The sequence below is a fragment of the Myodes glareolus genome, chromosome 19, assembly GCF_982192425.1.
Source record: "Myodes glareolus chromosome 19, mMyoGla1.1, whole genome shotgun sequence".
Lineage (NCBI taxonomy): Eukaryota > Metazoa > Chordata > Mammalia > Rodentia > Cricetidae > Myodes > Myodes glareolus.
The window spans coordinates 44,775,236-44,797,458 of NC_142044.1; the positions used below are offsets into that span (position 1 = coordinate 44,775,236).

The following is a 22,223-nucleotide window of genomic DNA, read 5'->3' on the forward strand; positions in this document are numbered from 1 at the left end:
CAAATACCCATGAATTTAATAAACAATAAAAATAAAGGGTGAAAAAAGGAAAAAGAGAAGCTGACAAACAATGTGGCTATTCCTTTAGGCAACAAGGAGGGGGCCTGCGAAGTAAAGTTACCCCAGCTTGGTGAGTGTTTGGTCCTGAACATTACAAAATTGAACATTACAAAATTCAATGTCTGACTACTGATGGGCTGTGTGGGCTTCCCTAACATTCCATGACAGAGAGTCAGTGGGAGGACATATTTTTTTTCTCACAAAAGCAAAGTCAAAATCAGTCTGCACTCTGTTGTTTCTCAGGGCATGCCATAGATTTGAGGGTCTTTGGGATACTTCTCTCTGGTCTCAGATTATATGGAGACTAAGATGAGCATTGAGAGGTACAACATGCCTCCATGTTCTCCCTGGTCCCATCAAACTCCCAAATTTCCAAGATTCTTGAACTTTTGTAATGAGTATAACACATTATATCTGTCCTACATGCTTGCCTGGAGCACTCTCCTCAGTCTATGAGATGGTCCCAGACAGCACAGCAGGACCCCCCCCCCCCACATCCTCCTGGATTCTGTCACCTTTTGCTACAGCAGGTGTTCTCCTGCATCCCTTCACCGCAGCAAGCCTGGGCTGTGAGGTCTTTCAATGAGAGACTTCTTAACCATTTGTGGCACTTCAGGATCTCAGGGACCTATACAACATGTCATCAGTATAAGAATTGTTCAGATTTCCAGCACAAGCCATTCACATTTCCTCACAAGAAACATAGAGTATTGACTTCTGTCTGTGGCTTGTCATCAACCTAGGAGCCATAGATGGGTTTTACCCGTGATCTTGGGCCAGTCATTGAACACCAGCACAACAAACTCCCTTCCTACTCTGTCCCGATGCTTCCCCTGTCATTCTCCCATTTTTCCCCTCTTCTGTCTCTTCATCACCTCTTGACCTCCTCCACCTGCCATCTTTTTTTTTTTTTTTTGAGAAAGAATCCCATTAGATATTTCAGGCTATATAACTCAGGCTGGTCTTGAACTTGCCATCTTCTTGCCTCTGCCTCCCTTGTGCTATACTGCAGGCCTGTGCCACAACTCTTTCCTCAGTAAATTCTTTTCTCACAACATTAAAGTTGTTCAAAGGAGAGGTCTGGGGCAGAGGGGAAAGACTGATTGTAGACTGTTGTCTTGGGCCACAGTGGAGACAACGATGGGGTTGAACCAGAAATCTGAGTGACACAGACCAGGTTTATTGGACATCAATCAGCACAAGCTGGGGAGAAGGATGGAGCTGCTGTCCTTGCTAGCGCACGACTGCACAGAGCTCGTAGGGGATTGGGGCAACGGGCAATGAGAAGAAGCCATAGTCACTGGGCTGGGGCTGTCCACTGGGCACCGAGAAGCTAAAGCGCTGCAGGAGGCAGGTGAAGAAGAGGAAGAGCTCCATGCGGGCCAGGGGCTCCCCCAGGCAAGCTCTGCGACCTGTAGGTGGGAAAGGGGCTCAGTCAGTCTGGGCTTGATGGATGCTCTGCCCTCCAAGGCACCCTTGGAAGAGACATGAAGCCAGGAATCCCACAGGACCTGCTGAGAATGGCATGAAGGCCTCATGCTTCACAAAGCGGCCCTGGGCATCCAGGAAGTGCTCAGGATGGAAGCGGAGGGGCTTCTCCCAGACAGTCTCATCCTTCAGCACTGAGGACAGGTTGGTGAGGAGGGTCGTCCCCTGGCAAGAGGCACATGGTGGAACATGGATTGCAATGGGTCTGCCAATACCCTGGTTACCATGGTCACATGCACAACCTTTTCCTTCACACACAGGGTTTTTTCATTCACCTCAACCTCAGATCCCCTTGGTACCATTTTCTGGTGCCATTCAAGGCCATACGACAAAGCTACCCTAAGTACCCAAATCAGAGGCTGCCCTGTGTGCAGCGCTCCCTGCAATCCTGTGGCTTATTCCACTAGCCATCTTCTTCCCTGGGGAGCCCTGGGCAATGGCTGCAGTGTACTCACACCCAGGCTGGGCCCTTCACTATGTGGAAATCCAGGATGTTGTGGTCTTGGTCTTTATAGCCTTTTATTTGTTTGTTTGTTTTTGCCTCGTGGTGCCCCTGGGACATTGGTGACCATGCATACCTTGGGGATGAGGAAGCCCTGTACTTCAATGTCACGGGATGTCATATGTGGTACATTGGTTGGAACGATGTCTCCGAATCGCTGGACCTCATGAATGACTGCATTGGTGTAGGGCATACGGGCCTGGTCAGCCATCTCTGGACGCCGCACCTGCCCTATGACTTCATCAATCTCCTGTTGGACTCGGCCTGGAGGAACAGCCTCCCCTCAGTGAAGCAGTCCCTTGGTGGCTCTTCCTTGACCTTCTACCACTGGGTGAGTAAGTGACTTAAGACTCCCATCAGAATTGTGGGAGTCTAGGTCAAGGTGATGGTGGAGCCCCCAGTTTCTCAAGTACTTCTGTCTTTCTCCCCTCGTGTGACCTCTTAACCCCAGCCAGGCTCACTCTGCACATCTGGGTGTAGGATCATGAGCAGCAGGGCCCAGGACAGTGTGGTTGAGGTGGTCACCATTCCAGCAAAGAACAGGTCAGCCACCATCACACGCAGATTCCCATCGTTGAAGCTGCTCTCAGGATTCCCCTTGGCCTGGACAGACAGAGACGGTAGGCTCAGGGACACAGGGAGTTAACGTCAAAATGATTCATCATGGTGTTCATGCACCCCAGGTGTTGCGTCAACAGGTGATATACAAACCCCACTTGCCTGGCGTAACAACTTACAGAACACATCAACCCAAAGGCCCTGTCCCCATCTTTACTGCTGTCCTCACCTTCTCTATCTCAGCCAGGAAGGCATCTGTCAGGTCTCGGGGTGGCTGGGCAGAATCCCAGGTTTTCTTGTGGTCAATCAACATCTTATCCATTGAGTCCATGAACTCTGTCAGCTTGGGGAAGGCTTTGCCAGGCAGCCCAGGGATGCGAAGGAGCACCGGGACTGCATTCAGCACCTGTGGAAGAACGAGAGCAGGTCTACTTGTTTTTATTCCTAATTAAGAATAATTTGTGTGTGTGTGTGTGTGTGTGTGTGTGTGTGTGTGCCTACATGTACACTCTCACACGTACATGTGCACAGACTCCTGTTTGGTGGTCAGAGAACAACTTGTGGAGTAGGATCTATCTCCCATGTGAGTCCCAGGGGTCCAGCTCAGAACTCCAGGCTTCCCTGGTAAGTTCCTTTACCCTCGGCCATCTTTCTGGACCCTGAATGCTGTTTCTGCTCAGTGTTCACCTGGACCAGACTAGTTACATGCCTCTTTTTTCCTTTTTCTTTCCTTTTCTCTTTTCTTCCTTTTTTTCCTTCCTTCCTTCTTGTTTTTCTTTTTTCTTTTGCTTTCTTTCCTCTCTCTCTCTCTCTCTCTCTCTCTCTCTCTCTCTCTCTCTCTCTCTCTCTCTCTCTCTCTCTCCTTTAAGTTCCCAGACTCTTCCATAAAGAACTCAAGATTCATTTGTCCCCAGACATCACTTGCTTCGTCCTCAGGTCCTTTCTGTAGGTTGTCTTGAGCCCAAGATGAACAAAATGCCTACTTTACTCTACAAATCTAACAGTCTTATGTGGTTTCCATGTAGATAGGGGGCAGTGCCTTGACCCCTTTCTAGAGTTCCTGGCCTTCCTCCCTTCCTCCCCTCCTGTTATATGAGATTTGTGAAGGTCAAAGTCTTTCTTCTTGTATTTGACCATCCCACAAAGCCTTCAACATATTGCCCCTGGATGAATATTTATTCTGATAGGATTTACAGCATAAATGCATACTGTCCTGAGCCTCATACCTCTGCAATGAAGCCAGTGTCCTCTCCCAAACTTTCCTTTAACGTTTTCTGCAGCCTGCTGAAGAAAGGGTCTTCATACTCGAAGCGCTGGGCATAAATGAGGGATGAAATCACATTGCATACACCTTTACTCAGGAGGGTAATGGGATTAAAGGGTTGTCCTAGGAGCAGATATGCAAACAAGTCATGACATTGCTCATAAGTGTCTGACCATATGGCTACCATATTCCCATCACCCACCAGCCTGTTTGGTGAAGGCGTCACAGAGGTGTCCAGCCTCCTCCATCACCCACTGCTCCAGGGATTTCTTGCCCAGGCCGAAGTCTCGCATGGTGGACACAGAGAATCGCCGCTGCTCTCGCCATTGGGGTCCATAAGGTGCTAACACCACACCTGCAGGGACATCTGTGTGTAACCAAGGATACATGGCTGTGCTGTCTGCTCTGCTCCCAACATTTCCCTGTGGTCAGTCTGAGCCATCAGTGCCCCAGCACTTTGCTATCACATTCAGCACAGGCCACTTTGGAGGCTCCACCCCCCATTGCAGTGACTTCCATTGAAACACATTGCCTGAACACAGCCCCTCCATTAGCCCTGTCCATCTTCTGGTCACTGCCCCTCAAGCTCTATTCTCTCTGCCCTGTCCCCACTATAGCTCTTTGCCTTTTGATGTGGGTCCATAGCCCATGTGATCATAGATGGGCATTGGAGGGCGGTCAGAAGTGTCCTCTCCACAGGTCACCAGCACTTCCCGCACCGCCTTCAGTCCATTGATTACAACCACGGGCTTCCAGGCCATCTGCAGGCTGAACACGTCACCATAGCGCTGTCGAAGCTGGAGTAGAGGGACAGAACGCTTAGAAAATGGAGGTCTCAACAGACTGGAAGATCCATGCACAGCACGTGTATCTCTGTGTGTATGTGTATGTACATGTGTATGTGTGTATGTGTGCAAACGTGTGTTTATTTGCATGTTACACATTATAGAACCTTGATCTTGCCCTGTGCTGGACAAATGCTCTAACACTGACCACATCTCTAGCCTGAGGTACGACACCTTGTGATTGTACAATTCTTTCTTCTAAACCAACAAAGTTCTCATAGTAGACATGCTTATTCAGTGGTCACCTCGCCAGAGAAATGTCCTTCATACCCCACTATACATGAAGAAATTCCAGGTTCCTGTAATGGGCAGCAAGGCCTGAGACCTCACAGCAGCAGATATTATAGCAGACACAGCCTCTCCCCCTACTTTGCTTTCCCTACTGACAGGCTACACTGGGAACTTGAGTCTTCCCCTCTATTCCTGAGACCTCGCCCACTGAAGGGATCACAAAGGACCTGGGACCTCCCTAACCTCTGTCCTGTCCAACCACACTCCACGCCTGCCTCCATGGCCTTTTCCATACTGAACTTCTGCTCTTAGAAAGTCCACAGTATCCTCAGACCCAGAAGCAAGTGCCACAAGAAAACCACTAAGGCTTCTTCCTCTTGGTGGCCATCTTCCTGTCTATCCTGTGGCTTCAGCACCACCATGGACTACGGGGGACACCTTGACCTCTATTGCCCATCTCCTCACCTTGTGCAAGCTATACGGCATGTTCTCGAAGTCCACCTGCAGGAGGTTGCCCAGCCCTGGTAGAGGCACAGGGCCTGGAGGGTAGCGGGCAGTCCAGAACTTGCGTCGGTGCATCAGGTCCACCAGGAGCAGAAAGATGACAGTGAATAGGACCATAGACCACAGGCCATCTCCAGTCAGCAGTGCCATGGCTGCCCCTGCTTCCCAGGCTGGTTGGGGAAACGCCTGCTCCAGACACCTAGGATCAGGAAAGACACTCTGAGAACAGACTGGGCACCTGGTCCCTTATGAAGGGGAGAAGGCTGTACTTTGTTCTCTGCCTTGAGCCAAGTATCTGTGTTTACTGTTCAGTCAGGTTGTGATGCAAAACTTCAGGCAAGTCCAGGGCAAGTCAGGCTCAGAGGTTCCTGCCCTCTCTTCTCTCAGTGGGTACTTATCCATGGGACCTGTTTCAGCTTCTTCTCAGGGAACTGAACACAGTGGTTATGTAGGGGTTGGTACTGTGAGCACAGTGGGCAGAGGACCAGTGGACCCTGCCTCAAGGTGCAGCATCACAAAGTATAGCAAAATCAGTGTGTGATATGTCAGACAGGCAGAGCTCTGAGGGTCCTGATGTCTCAGAATGGGTCTAGATCATTTGAGGCTCCACTGAAACTTGGTTCATAGGACATGAGGTTGGAGCAGAGATACAGATATTTGTCCTGCTCCAAATTGGCCTGAATGAAGCTGTGAATGGGAGTCAGGGCACCAGCCTGGGTTGTGGTCAGGAGTGAGGGGGACAGAGAAAACTGTGCTCTGGTCACTCATAGACTCAGGCTGGTGGCTTCCTCCTGGTTTGCTCCAGGACCCTCCCAGGGTAACTTCTGAGACCTTGTGGCCAGGCCTAGATGCCCTTTGTGACACCTTCTGCCTCCCCTCAGGTCCCCACCTCTCTTCTGTGTGTCACGTATGATGACGTGAAAGAGAAGCCATGGTGCTGACTGGGTCTGATCTTCCTACTTCAGGCTGAGTGAGGCCCTGAGAGGTAAGTGCACCGAGCAGGCGAGGGGTGTCACTGTATGTTGTACAGGTTTCTGGTCTGTCACCAGCTCATGGGAGATGACCTGGATGTTCTGTTAACATCTGCCTGCCAGCACTGTTTGCTTCCCTTCATCCTCAGTCCATGGTCCCTCAGCCACATGAACACTTGTGTCCTGTAAAGTCAGTGTGACTTCCGGGGACTGCGGTCTTGGTATTCATGTCAGCTGCAAAGGTGTGCCATGTCTATAACAAGAAGCTGAAATGCAGTCCTTAGTCATCAGGGTTCAGGGGTGTTCCCAAATTTGCAATTCTCTGTATACCTGTCAACAGATAGTTAATCACTGTCCCCTGGACTCCACTGGAAGAGGACAATTGGAAGCTGTGCACGTCTGTCCTGGACTGTCCTGGACTGTCCTGTGTGCCCTTCCCTTTGCTGGCTTCAACTGCCTGGGTTCACTGAAGTGAAGACCAACAGTGACTCCTAGAGCCATTCCTAGCTCTGTGCTTTCTTTCCCTAGGCATGGTGGGAAGTGCAAAGCCAGTCAGCTTGGGAAGAGTGATGTGACTCACTGGGGTCACCATGACCCTTGGGAAAGTTCATTTGGGCAAAGGAAGGCCTGGGGTTGTTTGGGGCTGATGAAGCCTTTATTCCAGGATGGTTACTTCACCCTTCATTGTTTGAGGCCACAGTGGGAGCTTGGGCAATTATGATAGGATGTTACCTATGGAATCTCAAACCCTAGAACCAATGCTATTGATGGCATACAGTTTGTATGTAAAGAAATGTAGAATTTATAAATATTTTGATTTAAATGAGAAGGTAAATATGAGAAAACTGATAAAAGACAAAACAGAAAGGAATAGGAATCAAAGTACAACTGAAGAAAATTAGTTATATCCCAGAAGGAAATGGCTTGGAAGAAGAAAGAGTCAGTTCCTAGAATGGAGGGCTGTGAACCCAAGTATCCACAGCAATCGAGGCAGCTGTGCATTGGTGGTCTTTGCTTTAAAAGTACTCATGTTTTGAACAAGGAAGTCAGGACCATGAGGGGTGTGTTCACCCACTGATACAAGGGGACTGATCGAATGAGAGCTCACCAAGGCCAGCTGGACTGGGACTGAACGAGCATGTGATCAAACCAGATTCTCTGAATGTGGCTGACATGGGGGCTGACTGAGAAGCCATTGACAATGGCTGGGTCTTGTTTCGTCTGCATGGACTGGCTTTTTGGGATCCTAGTCTGTTTGGATTCTCACCTTCCTAGACCTGGAGGGAGTGGGGAGGAACTTGAACTTCCCACAGGGAAGGAAACCTTGACTGCTCATAGGACTGAAGAGGGAGGAAGAGAGGGAGTGGGGGAGCGGGAGGGTATTGGGAGGAGGGGAGGAAGTGGAAATTTTTATAAATAAATAAATAAATAAATAAATAAATAAATAAATAAAAAAGAAAAAAAAGTACTCATGTTAGCCAAGGAGAACATTTTGAGACATTGGGCACACTGAACAGATGGAGCGTTAGTGAGAGGCTCCCAAACAGTGTTCCTAGGGCTTTGATATTGTGATTTCCTATTGTGTTGAAGAAATAGATAAGGGATGTGCTGGATCACACAAGGCTGATGGACATGTGGGGATGTGTGCTGGACCACGCAAGACTGATGGACATGTCGGGATATGTGCTGGACCACACAAGGTTCACATTAGGACCACATTAAACAGATATGTAGTAAACCAGTGAGGACTGCTACTGTGGAGGATTCTGTAGAACCTGCTGCACATAACACTAAAGAACATGTTTGGGGGTAGTGTTATAAAAGATACAAGAGAACAATAGTTTGGCCAGACTGAGACCGTAGAGGTTGTGGAGTCTGAGTGGAGCCTAGGGAAGTCAGGGCAGGACCCGGAGGCATAAACTGATGCAGGGAGCATGGAGGAGTGAGTGCTGCTTCCTGGCTCTTCAGTGTCATTTTTTTAAAATTTTTCCATTCAGTTATTTACACTTCCTTCCCTCCTCCCAATCCCCTCCTGCTCCCCCACACCTCCTCCTCCCTCTCCTACCCTGCTTGAGAGAGGGCCAGGAATCCTGCCCAGTGGGAAGTCCAAGGCCCTCCCCCCTACATCCAGGTCTAGGGAGCTGTGCATCCATATAGACTAGGGTCCCAAAAAGCCAGAACATGCCGTTAAAAACAAGTCCCAATGCCTTTATCAATGGCTCCTCAGTCAACCCCCATTGTCAGCCACAATCAGAGTCCGGTTTGTTCACAAGCTCACTCAGACCTGGTCCAGCTGAATTTGGTGAGCTCCCATTAGAATAGGCACACTGCCTCAGTTGGTGGACCAACCCCTCGCAATCCTGACTTCCTTGCTCATCTTCTCCCTCCTTCTGCCTTTCAACTGGACCTTGGGTTCAGTGTCATTTTTTATATCACTCAGGACCACCTGCCCAGGGCCGGCATCACCACGGTGAGCTGGGCCCTCCCACATCACTGGTCAATCAAAAACGTGCACTGTAGACTTGCTCACAGGCAGTCTGATAGGCTCATTTTTAACAATTGATGCTTTCTCTTCCTATAGGACTCTAGCTTGTTTTCAGAGACAGTAAGTAGAGGGGGATTTATGACAGTTAACACTGATCAAGGAACTTTGGGTGTTGCAGAGGACAGGAGGTTTTGAGAGGACATGGGCAGGAAAGACTAACCAACATAAAACATTGTCTTAAAACAGTTTAAAGAATAGAAAACAAAAACAAGCAACAACCAAACCAAACAAAACAAACCAATTTCTTCTAAAAATAAAATTAGGGAAAAAACCCAATGAAACAAAACAAACAGAAATCCCAAGCTACTGCTGAGTCAAGGTTGTAGCTCAATGGTAAATCATTTGTTTATCACATGTTTGAGGCCAGGAGGTCAAAGATAGCATCTCTACTCATTAGGATTTCAGTTCCACTTGGCCAGGCACAGGATGGCTTCTCTTAGCATACAGAGATAAGCAAGGTGACCAGATGTGGCCAGGCAAGAGCAGGGAAGAGGGATCCTTCAACCTTGTAGGTTCTTCCTTTCTGCCATTGCTACATTGTCTGTCTAATCTACTGAGAGATGGTTCAGCCCACAGGCCTGTGTCCTTCCCCTACCAGAGACATTTCAGGAAGGACTGGGGACCCCAGAAGCTAGAAATGCTGGAACATCTGAAGGTTACAGGTAGGCTTGGGCTGCTGAGACTGGGCCCTCCTCATTCTCTTCACGGAAATGTCAGATGGTAGAGCAATTCTGGAAATCAGCAGAGTGGATCCACAACACAGAGAAACAAAGAAAAGAAAAATTCCAAGGACAGAAGCAACGTAAGTTAAATGAAAGAGAAATACCATGTGCTTCATGTTTTCCACTTCTGAGACCACACGTACGAGACCTGTCAGGAGGCAGCTTAGGAGGTGGTTCCGAGGTTAAAGAGCTTTCTATTGAGTCAGAAGATCTGAGTACAGATCCTAGTACCTTTGCAGATCTGGGCTTGGTGATGCATGACCATATCCACTGCTCTGGTGGCAGGAACTGGTACATCTTGGGAAATCACTGGCTAGTTACTCTAGCTGAATGGATGAGCTCCAGGTTCTCATAATAGTAACAGTAATAATAATAATAATAATAATAATAATAATAATAATGTGGGGGTTGGAGAGATAGCTCAGCATTTACGAATACTAACTGTTCTTCCAGAGAAACAGGCTCAATTTCAGCACCCACCTGGCAGCTTACAACTGTGTAACCCCCAAAATCTGACACTCTCACATGATAGACATATAGGCAAAACCCCAATGCACATAAAATAAAAATATCATTAAAAAATAAGGTGGAAGGGGACATTGGAAGACACTTGACATTGCCCTGTAGTGTTCACACACAGATGCACAGGCAGTAGCATCAATACAAAAGCACATGCACCCCACTACAAATATGTACATATATAGAGACACACACAGACAGATATGCGCACATCAACAACTGTGCACACATACACACACAATGTGTACACACATGGACACACAATGCACAAAGACACATAATCACAGATATACATGCACACACATACGCACATACTCCCAAGACACATTTACATATACTAACATGCATTCAAACACAGATATATACACAAACAATACATGAGCACACAGAGATTCATGTGTACACACACAGTGACACATGCATTCACACACACAGATCCACGCATGGAGGTACATACACACACACAGATATATGCTCACACATAAAAAGACACATGCCGACAGACACATGCTCCCATAGATATATATGTTTACACAAACACATACACTCACATCTGCAGACCCATGCATGAACAGAGCTACATGCACACAGATACATGCTCACACAGATATATATGCATTGATCGACACAGGCCCACGCACATAGAAACATACTCACACAGAGATACATACACACACAGACACATGCACATATACGTGCATACACAACCATCTCATATGCCAGCACACATGAACCTACACCCCCACATATGCATACACACCACACACAAGCCTATATACAAATGCACCTACACCATGAACATATATGCCTACATAGTGAACATATGAACCCACACTCATACACTCTGAGGCATGGAGCACTGGAGCATGCTGGCTGAGCATGCATAAGTCCTTGGGATCAATTCCCAACACCATGAGAAATAAAATGGTAAGGCTGATAAATATAGTGATGTCTGACTGACATAAAACCTAAATGATGCTCAGATAAATGGATTTGTGTATATGCCAAGGAGCATAACCAGGGAAGTAGAGTGACCTCAGCTTGGCCAGTTCTGTTCTTCGGGTTCCAGGATAAGGGCTTGAGACCCATGAGACCGTGGGGAGGCAATGTCTGAGACCCTGGGACATGTCGATAGCAGTGTCTCTGTATAGCTGGGGCTGAAGAGCATGGGACACCGTTTAAACCAGCTTTAAATAAAGTTTAGGAAAGTGGCCTCGGATTGCCTGAGTCTGACTTGGATTGTGTGAAGACTAAGGTCAGCAATGCCATGTGAGTATACTCCCAAACCATCCTTATATCTATGGGACCCCCAAATCCCTTTGCAGTGAGACTTGGTGATCTTCCCTATGAGCAATGTCCTTAACCTGAGTCACATTGGTGGCTGGGAGTCACCTCCCTGACACACCTGACAGACAGCTGGTAGTGTGATCAACTCCTGAGCTCCGCTGTCCCTTTCCCTGCTGCTGCTTTCTTCTCTGTCCTTTCTCTGCAGTCATCACTGTGAGGACAGCAGCCTCCCAGCTCTGGGAGCCTTTCCAGACCTTCGTGTACCTCAGGGTCTCTGGGACCAATGCACCCCTGCCTTCGGACAGGAGTAGTGCTGCTTCCTTTCAGACTTATTACACCTGTCCCTGAGACCCATGGAGGCCTGACCTCTACCTGCAGTGTGTCACCATCTCAGTCACCGCTCACGTGTCATTATAATTGACAAAGTGTCACTTGTCACTCCTGAACCTCAACACTTTCTTCTCTTTCCTTCCATCTTGCTCTCCTACTTTCCCTTCTTTCTTATTGAGTATTTTCTCTCTTCTCTCTTCCTTAGCTATGTGTATGTGAGACAGGGTATCCTCATTACATACTCTGAGAACCCTAAACCTTGCTTTATAGCCCAGGCTAGCTCCAAACTTGCCATTCTCTGTCACAGATTCCCAAGTGCTGAAAGTGCAGGCTGTAGCATTGCACTAGGTGAGTTCCCATTATATCTGTCCCATGTCGGTTCTGGGAGCACTCTCCCCCGCCTGGAGAGATGGTCCGAGACAGGACAGCAGGGTCCTACACATCATCTTGATTCTGACCTGTCACCTTTGGCTATGGCAGGTTTTCTCCTGCATCCCTTCACTGTAGCAAGCTGAGCTGTAGGACAGCAGCTTCTCTAGCAGTGAGAGACCCCTTAACCATTTGTGACACTTCGGGATCCTGGGGATCTACATCAACATCTGTCTCCAAAACAAGAATTGTGCTGAATCCAAAAACAAGTCATTCACATTTCCTCACAGGAACCACAGAGTACTGACTTCTGTCTGCTGTTTGTCACCAACCCCGCAGAGGATGGGCGGGTCTTTAAGTGTGATCTAGGGCCAATCACTGGACACCAGCACAACAACTGCTCTTCCTATTTTGTCCCGATGCTTCCCCTCTCATTCTCCCTTCTCATTCCCTCCTCTATCTCTTCATCAACTCCTGACCTCCTCCTCCTGCTTTTTTTTTTTTTTTTTTTAGAAAGGATCCTGTTAGATATTTCGGGCCATACAGCTTACGCTGGTCTTGAACTTGCAATCTTCTTGCCTCTGCCTCCCTTGTGCTATTCTGCAGGCCTGTGCCACAGCTCTTTCCTCAGTAAACTCTTTTCTCACAACATTAAAGTTGTTCATAGAGGAGGTCTGGGGCAGAGAGGAAAGACTGATTGTAGACTGTTGTCTTGGGCCACAGTGGAGACAAGGATGGGGTTGGACCAGGAATCTGAGTTGCAGCCACAGACCAGGTTTATTGGACATCAATCAGCACAAGCTGGGGAGAAGGATGGAATGGCTCTCCTTGCTAGCGCACGACTGCACAGAGCTCGTAGGGCTTTGGAATAACTGGCAATGAGAAGATGCCATAGTCACTGGGTCGGGGCTGTCCACTGGGCACCGAGAAGCTAAAGCGCTGCAGGAGGCTGGTGAAGAAGAGGAAGAGCTCCATGCGGGCCAGGGGCTCCCCCAGGCAAGCTCGGCGACCTGTAGGTGGGAAAGGGGCTCAGTCAGTCTGGGCCTGATGGATGCTCTGCCCTCCAAGGCACCCTGGGAAGAGACATGGAGCCAGGCATCCCACAGGACCTGCTGAGAATGGCATGAAGGCCTCATGTTTCACAAAGTGGCCCTGGGCATCCAAGAAGTGCTCAGGATGGAAGCGGAGGGGCTTCTCCCAGACAGTCTCATCCTTCAGCACTGAGGACAGGTTGGTGATGAGGGTCGTGCCCTGGCAGGAGGAATATGGTGTGAACATGAACTGGGGCGATAAGAAAGTGTTTACCGAGTTCACATGCACAGATTCTTGCTGTGTTCTCTGAATTCCTTTCCCAGTGCAGCTTAGCACCTCACTACTGAAAGAAGGTGTCGCTAACCAAGACCTGTCCCTGTGTGCAGTGCTTCCCAAATCCCCTGTGGTGTATTTCACTGGATGCCCAACTCCCCTGCAGAATCATGGACAATGGCTGCAGGTTGGTCCCATCACCATGTGGAAATCCAGAATGTGGCTGTCTTGGTCTTTACTACCCTTGTTTGCTATGGTAGGAGGGGGCCATGCATACCTTGGGGATGAGGAAGCCCTGCACCTCAACGTCATGGGATGTCATATGTGGTAAATTCATCGGGACGATGTCTGCAAATCTCTGCACCTCATGAACGACAGCATTGGTGTAGGGCATGCGGGCCTGGTCTGCCATCTCTGGACGCCGCGCCTGCCCTATGACCTCATCAATTTCCTTTTGGACGCGGCCTGGGGGAGGGGACAACATTCCCTCAGTTAAGAAGCCCCCCCCCATAGAGTCCATGGGAGGAAGATGGGCATCATCCCTTGCTGGAGTCTGTGTCAAGCTAGTGCTGAGAGCCACAAGTGCCCTAAGTAAGCTTAAGGAGTTCACCTCTGCTTCTTCTTTCCTCCCAGCCCCAGCCAGACTCACGCTGCACATCCGGGTGCAGGATCATGAGCAGCAGGGCCCAGGACAGTGTGACTGTAGTTGTTACCATTCCAGCACCAAACAAGTCAAAGACAACCAAACGTAGATTTGCATCATTGAAAGTGCTCTCAGGGTTCCCTTTAGCCTGGGCCAGAGAGAGACAGTAGACTCAGAATAGAGAAGAAGAAGCCCCACAATTCCCTCCCATTGTCTCCAGGAGGCCACACTTGGGGGTTGACCTCACAGTGTACTGGACACCACATCCCATAGTCTCTCACCTTCTCCATCTCAGCCAGGAAGGCATCAGTCAGATCTCGGGGTGGCTGGGCAGGGTCCCGGGTCCTTCTGTGCTCAGCCACGATGTCATCCACCATGTCCATGAAGATCTTTTGCCCAGCGAAGACTTTGTCAAACAACCCCGGGATGCGTAGGAGAATTGGAAATGTGTTCAGAACCTGTAACAGCCATGCAAAATGTATGGAGTTCCTGCTGCTTTTAAGTTTAATGTGTGAAGGAAATGAGATTTCTAATATAATGATTACAATTTCAGTGTTTGTATATGCGTGATGTGAGTAGGGCTGTTGCCATGACAATTATGTTGCGGTCAGGGGAATTCTTTCAGAGTCAGTTCTTCCTACATGGCTCCAGGAATCAAACTCAAGCACCATTCTTGCTTGGTGAGCTCCGTTACCCACAGACCGTCTGTCTGGCTCGTGGCTACTTTGGTTAAATGTTGATCTCAACCAATCTCAGTTCCCAGCCTCTTCCACGATGGACCCAGGACCTATTCTCCACCCATCACCTGTCTCCTCCTCTGTTCCAACCTTTAGACTCTTGCAACCCAGGGTAACAAAGGAATAGTCTATCCTGGAAACCACAGGCCTGTGTGGCTTCCACGTAGACAGGGGGCACAGGTTCTCTCCCTTTCAAGAAGCCCTGAGTTTGATCCGTCCTCCCTGTCTGTTGTCTGAGGTGTGCCAAGGTCCAGGTCTTTCCTCCTGCAGCTGACTCCCAGAAGGCATCTCTCACGGCCTTCACACACAGCTTCCCCTGGGAGGAAGGACCGCATAGATGTAGCTCTGCGGGCTGCCCTGAGCCTCCTACCTCAGGAATCAAGCCAGTGTTCTCTCCCATATTTTCTTCCAATGTATTTAGCATATTGGTAAAGTGTGCGTCTCCATACTCAAAGCGACGGGCATAAATGAGGGATGAGATCATATTGCACGCAGCTTTGTTCAGGAGACTGCGGGGATGGAAGGGTTGTCCTGGGAGTAGAGAGGTAAGCAAGTCACTGTGCTGCTCATGTCTCCCTGTGCCCCTCTGCACCCCTCACCCATCACCCACCAGCCTGGTCGGAGAAGGCGTCACAGAGGTGTCCAGCCTCCTCTGTCACCCACTGCTCCAGGGATTTCTTGCCCAGGCCGAAGTTGCGCAGGGTGGACACAGAGAATCGCCGCTGCTCTCGCCACTCAGGCCCGTATGGTGCTAACGCCACACCTGCAGGGACATCTGTGTGTTATTAAGGACCCCGGCTGTGTTGTTCTCTGCTCTGGAATCAGAATCACCATAACCTTGCACCTTCAACCCCAAGCCATCTCCACCCCACTCCAACATGCTAGGTAGGCTCTGTGATGGATCAGTGGCCATTTGTTGACCTGCTGATCTGCATTGCTCCCTGTGTCCTGTCCTTCTCTGCTCACGGCCACCCATGCCTTCTTGATTTCCTCTCTGCCCCCACACAGCATTTTGCCTTTAGCTTTGGGGCCAGCGCCCATATGTTCAAAGACAGGCATTGGAGGGCGGTCAGAGGTGTACTCTCCACAGGTCACCAGCGCTTCCTGCACCGCCTTGAGTCCATTGATCACGACACTGGGCTTCCAGGCCATCTGCAGGCTGAACACGTCACCATAGCGCTGTCGAAGCTGAAGTAGAGGGGCAGAGCACTCAGGAAGTGCCAGCCCCCCAAAGATCCTAGAACCATGTTCTCCCCCCTCCACACCCCCGTGTGTGTGTGTGTGTGTGTGTGTGTGTGTGTGTGTGTGTGTGTGTGTTGCTGCTATTGAACCTTGGTCCTCACATATGTTGGGCAGATGCTCTTCCACTGAGCTCCATCCCTAGCCTGAGACCTGGTGTCTTGTGGCTGGGGCAACTCATCTTTTAAGTTTATCAAAGGACTCAGTAAATTTGGTCACCCAGCTGTGACCTTACCAGGGCCAGGAAACTGTCCTGGGGCCCCTCAGCATCTCATGACACACGAAGAAACTCTGGTTCCTTGAGATGGGCAGTGAGGCCAAAGACCCCACAGCAGCAAGTTTCAAGCAGCCACAGTCCCCCTCTTTGCACTTGGTCTCCTGAAAGGCGCGCTGCACTAGGCCTGTGCTCTTGCACCATGGTGAGACCTCATCTGTGACAGAATCATAAGGGACTTGGGACCTTCCTAACTGACACCCTGTCCAACCAGATGTGAGCTCTGCTGTCACAACCTGCCTCACCTCCTGTACTTTGCTTCCCCACCAAAACCTTTTGCTCCAGAAAGTTCAGAATGCCCTCAAATCTGGCATTGTCTGCCACCAGGAAACTGTTAAGCCTGTTTCTTTCTTGAGGGGGGGGGTCCAGCTCCCTGTTTAACCTGTGTTTCCACCCTGCTAGGTACTGCCATGGGCACTGTAAGCTCTGTTCCCATCCACCATGCACTCCCTCACCTTGTACATGCTGTATGGCATGTTCTTGAAGTCCACCTGCAGCAGGTTGCCCAGCACAGGCAATGGCACAGGGCCTGGTGGGTAGCGGGCAGTCCAGCGTTGGCACCGGTGCATCAGATCCACCAGTAATATGAAGATGACTGTGAATACGGCCAAAGGCCACAGGCTGTCCCCAGTCAGCAGCCCCATGGCTGCCCCACTGCTCCCCAGGCTTCCTAAAGAACAAGGAGAAACACCCACGACAGCCACCTGGAATCAGGAAGTCCCACAGCTTGGAGTCTGCCGCCCTATAAAGGACTGCCAGTGTTGCTCTTTGTCCTTTGCCTCCAGTGGCTGTGTTTTATTTAGTCAAGTGTAAGGAGGGGCCAGAGATGTGTCATCCCTCCCAGGGCTGAGCATAGTGCTTCAGCTGGTCTGAGCATGGTAGGCAGACGCCCAGGGCACCCTGCCTCAAGGTGTACCACCATGACATGTAGTGAAACACCCGGAAGGCCACACATGAAGCTTCGAGAGCTTGAGGACAGTGCCTCAGGGGACAGTAAGACCTCGCCAAATGGGATACTTGGTTGTGGAGACACTAGGGACTGACTGTTAATGGCTTCTATGGGTGTGTGGACAATGTGGGAAGGAGGCTGTAGCTCCTGTGGGTTAGTAAGAGGCAGCTGGGGAAGGTAGTTAGAGCCTCTGTAATCTTCAGTCCAGACCTGAGGTCACTCAGTTGATGAGGAAGGCCAGACACACAACTTGGAGATTTTTCAGATCCATTCTGAGATAGCTGACCATGACCTGAGGATCCTGGAGAGGCCACTGATTTGGGCCAGAAACATGACACATGGTGGCCTATGTCTCTTTTCAGTCTTTGCTTCTTGGAGGGTCCATCTCTCTCCCAACACTCCTCCACATGGGGATATGTAGGCAATGTCCTCCTAATCCCAGAGGCCTGTGGTTAGGATGGGTGACCATGAGTAAAATAACATGACCCTAAGCCTAACGACAAATAGCAGTTGTGCCCTGGGCAGTTCCGGGAACACGGCACATTCCAACTTATTACTCCCTAGTGTCAGTGAAGGTGCAGACCGTGTCCTTGCTGGGGATCCAGACCTCTGAAGAGCAAAGGCTCAGAAGTCCCAGTGGAATTCAGGCAGGCACTCTCTGCTGCATCCTCCAGTGAGTCAGAAGAGAGGCAGGAACTGAATTAGAGGAGATGAGCCGAGTTCACACTATGCAACTCCTCAGGAAGGACTGGACACTGGGTCATCTCCTCTCAGCTACCCCTGCCACTCCTTCTCTGCCCGCATCTGTGTCACCAGAACCTGTGTGGGATTCCATGGTTGTTGATGACCTGAAGACCCAAATCTGCTTCCTGTTCCTCTCCATGACTCCTGGCCCTGCCCAACCCAGTTATATAGGATGGTGCCATAGGTTGGAGCACAGCCAAGGGTCTTTCTTCAGCTCCAATTTTGCATGAATAGAGCTGTGAATGGGGGTCAGGACACCAACCTGGGTCACAGTCAGGAGTTGGGGAGAGACAGAGACAACTGTGCTCTGGTCACTCATGGGCTTAGGCTGGTTGCTCCAGGACCCTCCCAGGGTAACTTCTGAAACCTCATGGCTAGGCCAGGATGCTAGTTGTCACACCTTCTGCCTCTCCTCGGGTCCCCACCTCTCTTCTGTGTGTCACGTATGATGACGTGAAAGAGAAGCCATGGTGCTGACTGGATCTGATTTTCCTACTTCAGGCTGAGTGAGGCCCTGAGAGGTAAGTGCACCAAGCAGGCGAGGGGTGTCACATACTGTATGTTGTACAGGTTCCTGGTCTGTCACCAGCTCATGGGAGATGACCTGGATGCTCTGGTAACATCTGCCTGCTAGCACTGTTTGCTTCCCTTCATCCTCAGTCCATGCCCCCTCAGCCCCGTGAGCACTTGTGTCCTGTAAGGTCAGTGTGACTTCCAGGGGGACTTAGGTCTAGGTATTCATGTCAGCTGTACAAGTGTGCTGTGCCTATAACAGCAGGCTTGAACTTGAAGTCCCTGGTCATCTGTGTTCAGGGGTGCTCCAAGTTCACAATTCTCTGTTCACATGTCAACAGATTTTATCGCTATCCTTTGGACTCTGCTTGAAGAGGACAATTGGAACCTGGACATGTCTGTCCTGGACTGTCCTGTGTGCCTTTTCCCTTTGCTGGCTTCAACTGCTTGGGTTCATTGAAATGAGGACCAACAGTAAATACAAGAGCCATTCCCAGGTCTGTGGTGGCAAGAGCAAAGTTAGTTGGCTTGTGAAGAGTGAGGTGGCTCATTGTGGAGTGACTTGCCTCTGCTGCCTTAGGAAATCTTAGTTTGGGTAAAGGAAGATCTGAGGTTGGTTGGGTGAAGCTCCTACACCAATGGTTACTTTACCCCTCATGGCATTATAGGATTTTACCTATGGAATTACAAACCACAGAACCTGTGCTTGAGATGACAGGAGTAGAATATTGAGAGTCAACCTCATATATAATTCCTGGATCAGGCCAGGTGGTGGTGATGGTGCAGGCCTTTAATTCCAGCATTGGAAGGCAGAGACAGGTGACTCTCTATGAGTTTGAGGCCAGCCTGTGAAGTTCAGGACAACTGGGGCTGTTACATAGAGAAACTCTGTCTCTAAAAACAAAACAAAACAAAAATCCTAGATTAGCGTTACTTATTCCCCAAATGAACACAAAGTAGACTACGGAGCTACATCATCACACCGAGTGAATCTTAATTTCAACAGTTGTCAGTTCTGGAACCTGAATAGGCCCATGACTTCTGGTCACAAAGAACAGAGTCCAAGGGGGTAGGGGGTAGGGCAGAGCCCAGCAGTCACTGAATTGGGTTACCCAGTTGTGCTCTTTCCCATGTGGGTGAGCAGTGTCATCAGTCTCAGGAAAACCTGAACTCCAATGGAATATGGTGGGCACGCTGAAGGCTCTTGATTCTGAGTGTTGTAGAAGTGTGAGCTACTCTGTGAGACACAGGACCATAGCTCACTTGAGACAATGCATCCCAGGTAGGAAGAAGGACCATCATCCTTGATCGTAGATTATATAATTGTGCATGTAGGACACAGGGAGGTTTCACAATACCATGCTGAGAACATCAAACAAATTCAACAGACAATTTCATCAAACAAAGTCAACACAAGAAAACCACTTGTTGTTTCTTAATCAACAATGATCCATTTGAGAACGGAATGACAAGTGGTATTATATATAAAATAGGATTAAAAGAACAAAGAGCAGGACAGTGGCTCTCACAGTATGCTGCTTGCTGTGTAAGCATGAGGACAAGCATTCATTCCCGAGCATCTGACCCACCAACCCTAGTGCAATCCCAGTGCTAGGGAGGCAGGAACGGGAGGGTGCTCAGTTGCTGGCCAGACAGTCTAGCTCAGTGAGTGGGTTCCAAGTTCAGTGAAACCATCTCAATAAACAAGGCGGAGAAGAGTTGAAGAATACACTCAACTTTGACCTCTGCTTTCCACACAAAATGAAGGCATGCATACATGTGCATTCGTTCCCCTCTGAAGAAGTTTTACACACACACACACACACACACACACACACACAAATATGTACACACACACACACAATGAATAAAATGTTTGCACAGTGACCTATAAAAATCGTCAGCAGTGACTGACTGGTATGTAAATGAAATGCACAGAAGTAGAATTTTAAAGAGAACATTAAGTCAGGAAGGCTTGCTTCATTGTTCATGACTTGGAAAGAAATCCTGGGAAAAGTTCTGGTACTCAATGGGATCTACACATTCAATTTAATTCCTATCTGATTCCAAAATTACTAAAATTTATATGGAATATTGAGCGACCACAAATACTGTCAAATATCTTTAAAAATGATACGTTTGGGGATAGTGAGATGGCTTAGTTAGTAAACAAATTGTACAGGAACATGAGGACGGGAGTTCAGATCCCAAGAATCAAACATTGGCTCATGTCTGTAATCTAACACTGTACCTGGGAGGACAGAAAGACCCTGGGGTTTGCTACCTGGACAGTCTAGTCACGTTGGTGAGAATGTGCTCAGAACAGACTCAGAAAGGAGCCCTGTGTCTAAAAACAAGATGGATAGTAATTGGAGAAAGTGCCTGACATTAATCACTGACTTCCACATGCGTGTTCCTATGCACACACATGAATACACATATGAGCAAACACAGACACACACACATTGGAAAACACACATTTCCTTTTTTGTTTATTTTGGTTTGTTTTTTCAAGATAGGGTTTCTCTCTGCAGCCCTGGCTATTCTGAAACTTGCTCATTAGACCAGACTGGCCTCGGACTCAGAGATCCACATGTCTCTGCCTCCATGATGGGATTAAAGACATGTGCCACTACCACCTGGCTACATCTCCTGTTTTCAAACAGGATCTCAGCTCTGGATTGTGATAGGGCTAAATCCCAGAAGACCCAGTGCATAAACTACGATGCATTTCACATTCTAACCTGCAGCACAGCACCATGGCACACTGCAGAGCTTCTTGAGAGACTGGGGCCAACTGAGATCTGTAACTACTTCCCAACCACCATCACCAGAGGTTCCTACTCAAGTGGCCTAAGAAGAAAATATGGAGTAATCACTGAGCGTGTGATAAGTTTCTGTGATCTCATCATTTAGGGTTCTGATTAGGAAGTCTGACATTACCCAGGACAGCCTAGGCTACCTCGTTTCAGCTAACAAAACATAAGTCAAACAATAGTAAAAACATATTAGTTACCCACTGGGATTCTATCCCTTTTGATACAACACAGTAAAAAAAGCCAATCACATCAATGTTCTGTATTACATATATGAACCTAATCATGGTATTATTACACAAAGACGACATTCCCCAAAGGAGACCACCTAAAAATCAGTCCCCAGAGACCGTCATGTGACCATTAATGTGGTGTAGGAGGTCCTTCTGCATTTGTGTTGCTTTCATTGGTTAATAACGAAACTACTTTAGGCCTGGTGATAGGGCAGAACTTATATAGGCAGAGAGACAGAACTGAATTCTGGGAAAAAGAAAGCAGAATCAGAGGGAGTGCCACCATGGAGTTGCCAGAGTCAGATATGCTGAATCTTTCCTAGTAAGCCACAACCTCGTGGTGTTACACAGATTAATAGAAATGGGTTAGATCAGGATGTGAGAGTTGGCCAACAGGCTAGATATAATGGGTCAGGCAGTAATTTAATTGATACAGTTTCTGTGTGGTTATTTTGGGGGTTAAGCTAGCCAAGCATTGGGATGCAGCCCATGCCTCATACTACATTAGTGCCTTTCAGTGAAAGGCCACATGTATGTATGTATGTATGTATGTACTCTGATAAGTACATACATAA

General features: G+C 48.7%; 2 protein-coding genes across 3 annotated transcripts; both read right to left on the bottom strand.

The window, feature by feature from the left end:
* Positions 1–1,220: 1,220 nt before the first annotated feature.
* On the bottom strand, positions 1,221–5,694 carry LOC125407438 (cytochrome P450 2D20). The gene is made up of 9 exons (XM_048445031.3): positions 5,414–5,694; positions 4,498–4,669; positions 4,075–4,227; positions 3,835–3,995; positions 2,838–3,014; positions 2,512–2,653; positions 2,127–2,314; positions 1,572–1,713; positions 1,221–1,472 (listed from the first exon to the last, which is right to left on the bottom strand). Exons 1-9 carry the CDS (start codon positions 5,600–5,602, stop codon positions 1,294–1,296), a joined length of 1,503 nt encoding a protein of 500 aa, XP_048300988.3. The 5' UTR covers positions 5,603–5,694; the 3' UTR covers positions 1,221–1,293.
* A 7,255-nt stretch (positions 5,695–12,949) lies between these two features.
* On the bottom strand, positions 12,950–17,166 carry LOC148118980 (cytochrome P450 2D3-like). Of its 2 annotated transcripts, XM_087899108.1 has the most exons (9): positions 16,849–17,164; positions 15,897–16,068; positions 15,491–15,643; positions 15,251–15,411; positions 14,425–14,601; positions 14,150–14,291; positions 13,778–13,965; positions 13,305–13,446; positions 12,950–13,205 (listed from the first exon to the last, which is right to left on the bottom strand). In XM_087899108.1, the coding sequence occupies exons 1-9, from the start codon at positions 17,035–17,037 to the stop codon at positions 13,027–13,029; spliced, it is 1,503 nt and encodes a 500-aa protein (XP_087755234.1). In that variant the 5' UTR covers positions 17,038–17,164; the 3' UTR covers positions 12,950–13,026. The 2 variants fall into 2 exon arrangements, with proteins under 2 accessions (XP_087755234.1, XP_087755235.1); XM_087899109.1 differs by lacking the exon at positions 13,305–13,446 and having other exon boundaries at positions 16,849–17,166.
* Between the last annotated feature and the right edge of the window lie 5,057 nt (positions 17,167–22,223).

Bases quoted from the DNA above. Each gene is read 5' to 3' on its own strand.
- LOC125407438 (XM_048445031.3), bottom strand. From the start codon at position 5,602: ATGGCACTGCTGACTGGAGATGGCCTGTGGTCTATGGTCCTATTCACT. The intron at 2,654-2,837 runs GTGAGGACAGCA...CTGTCTGTCCAG, and splicing joins TCCTGGCTGAGATAGAGAAG to GCCAAGGGGAATCCTGAGAG. The intron at 1,714-2,126 runs GTATGCATGGTC...GCCTCTTGCCAG, and splicing joins AGGGCTTCCTCATCCCCAAG to GGGACGACCCTCCTCACCAA.
- LOC148118980 (XM_087899108.1), bottom strand. From the start codon at position 17,037: ATGGGGCTGCTGACTGGGGACAGCCTGTGGCCTTTGGCCGTATTCACA. The intron at 15,644-15,896 runs GCAAAATGCTGT...ATGTCCCTGCAG, and splicing joins CGCTGGCCCCAAAGCTAAAG to GTGTGGCGTTAGCACCATAC. The intron at 14,602-15,250 runs GTAGGAGGCTCA...TGGCTGTTACAG, and splicing joins ACACTGGCTTGATTCCTGAG to GTTCTGAACACATTTCCAAT.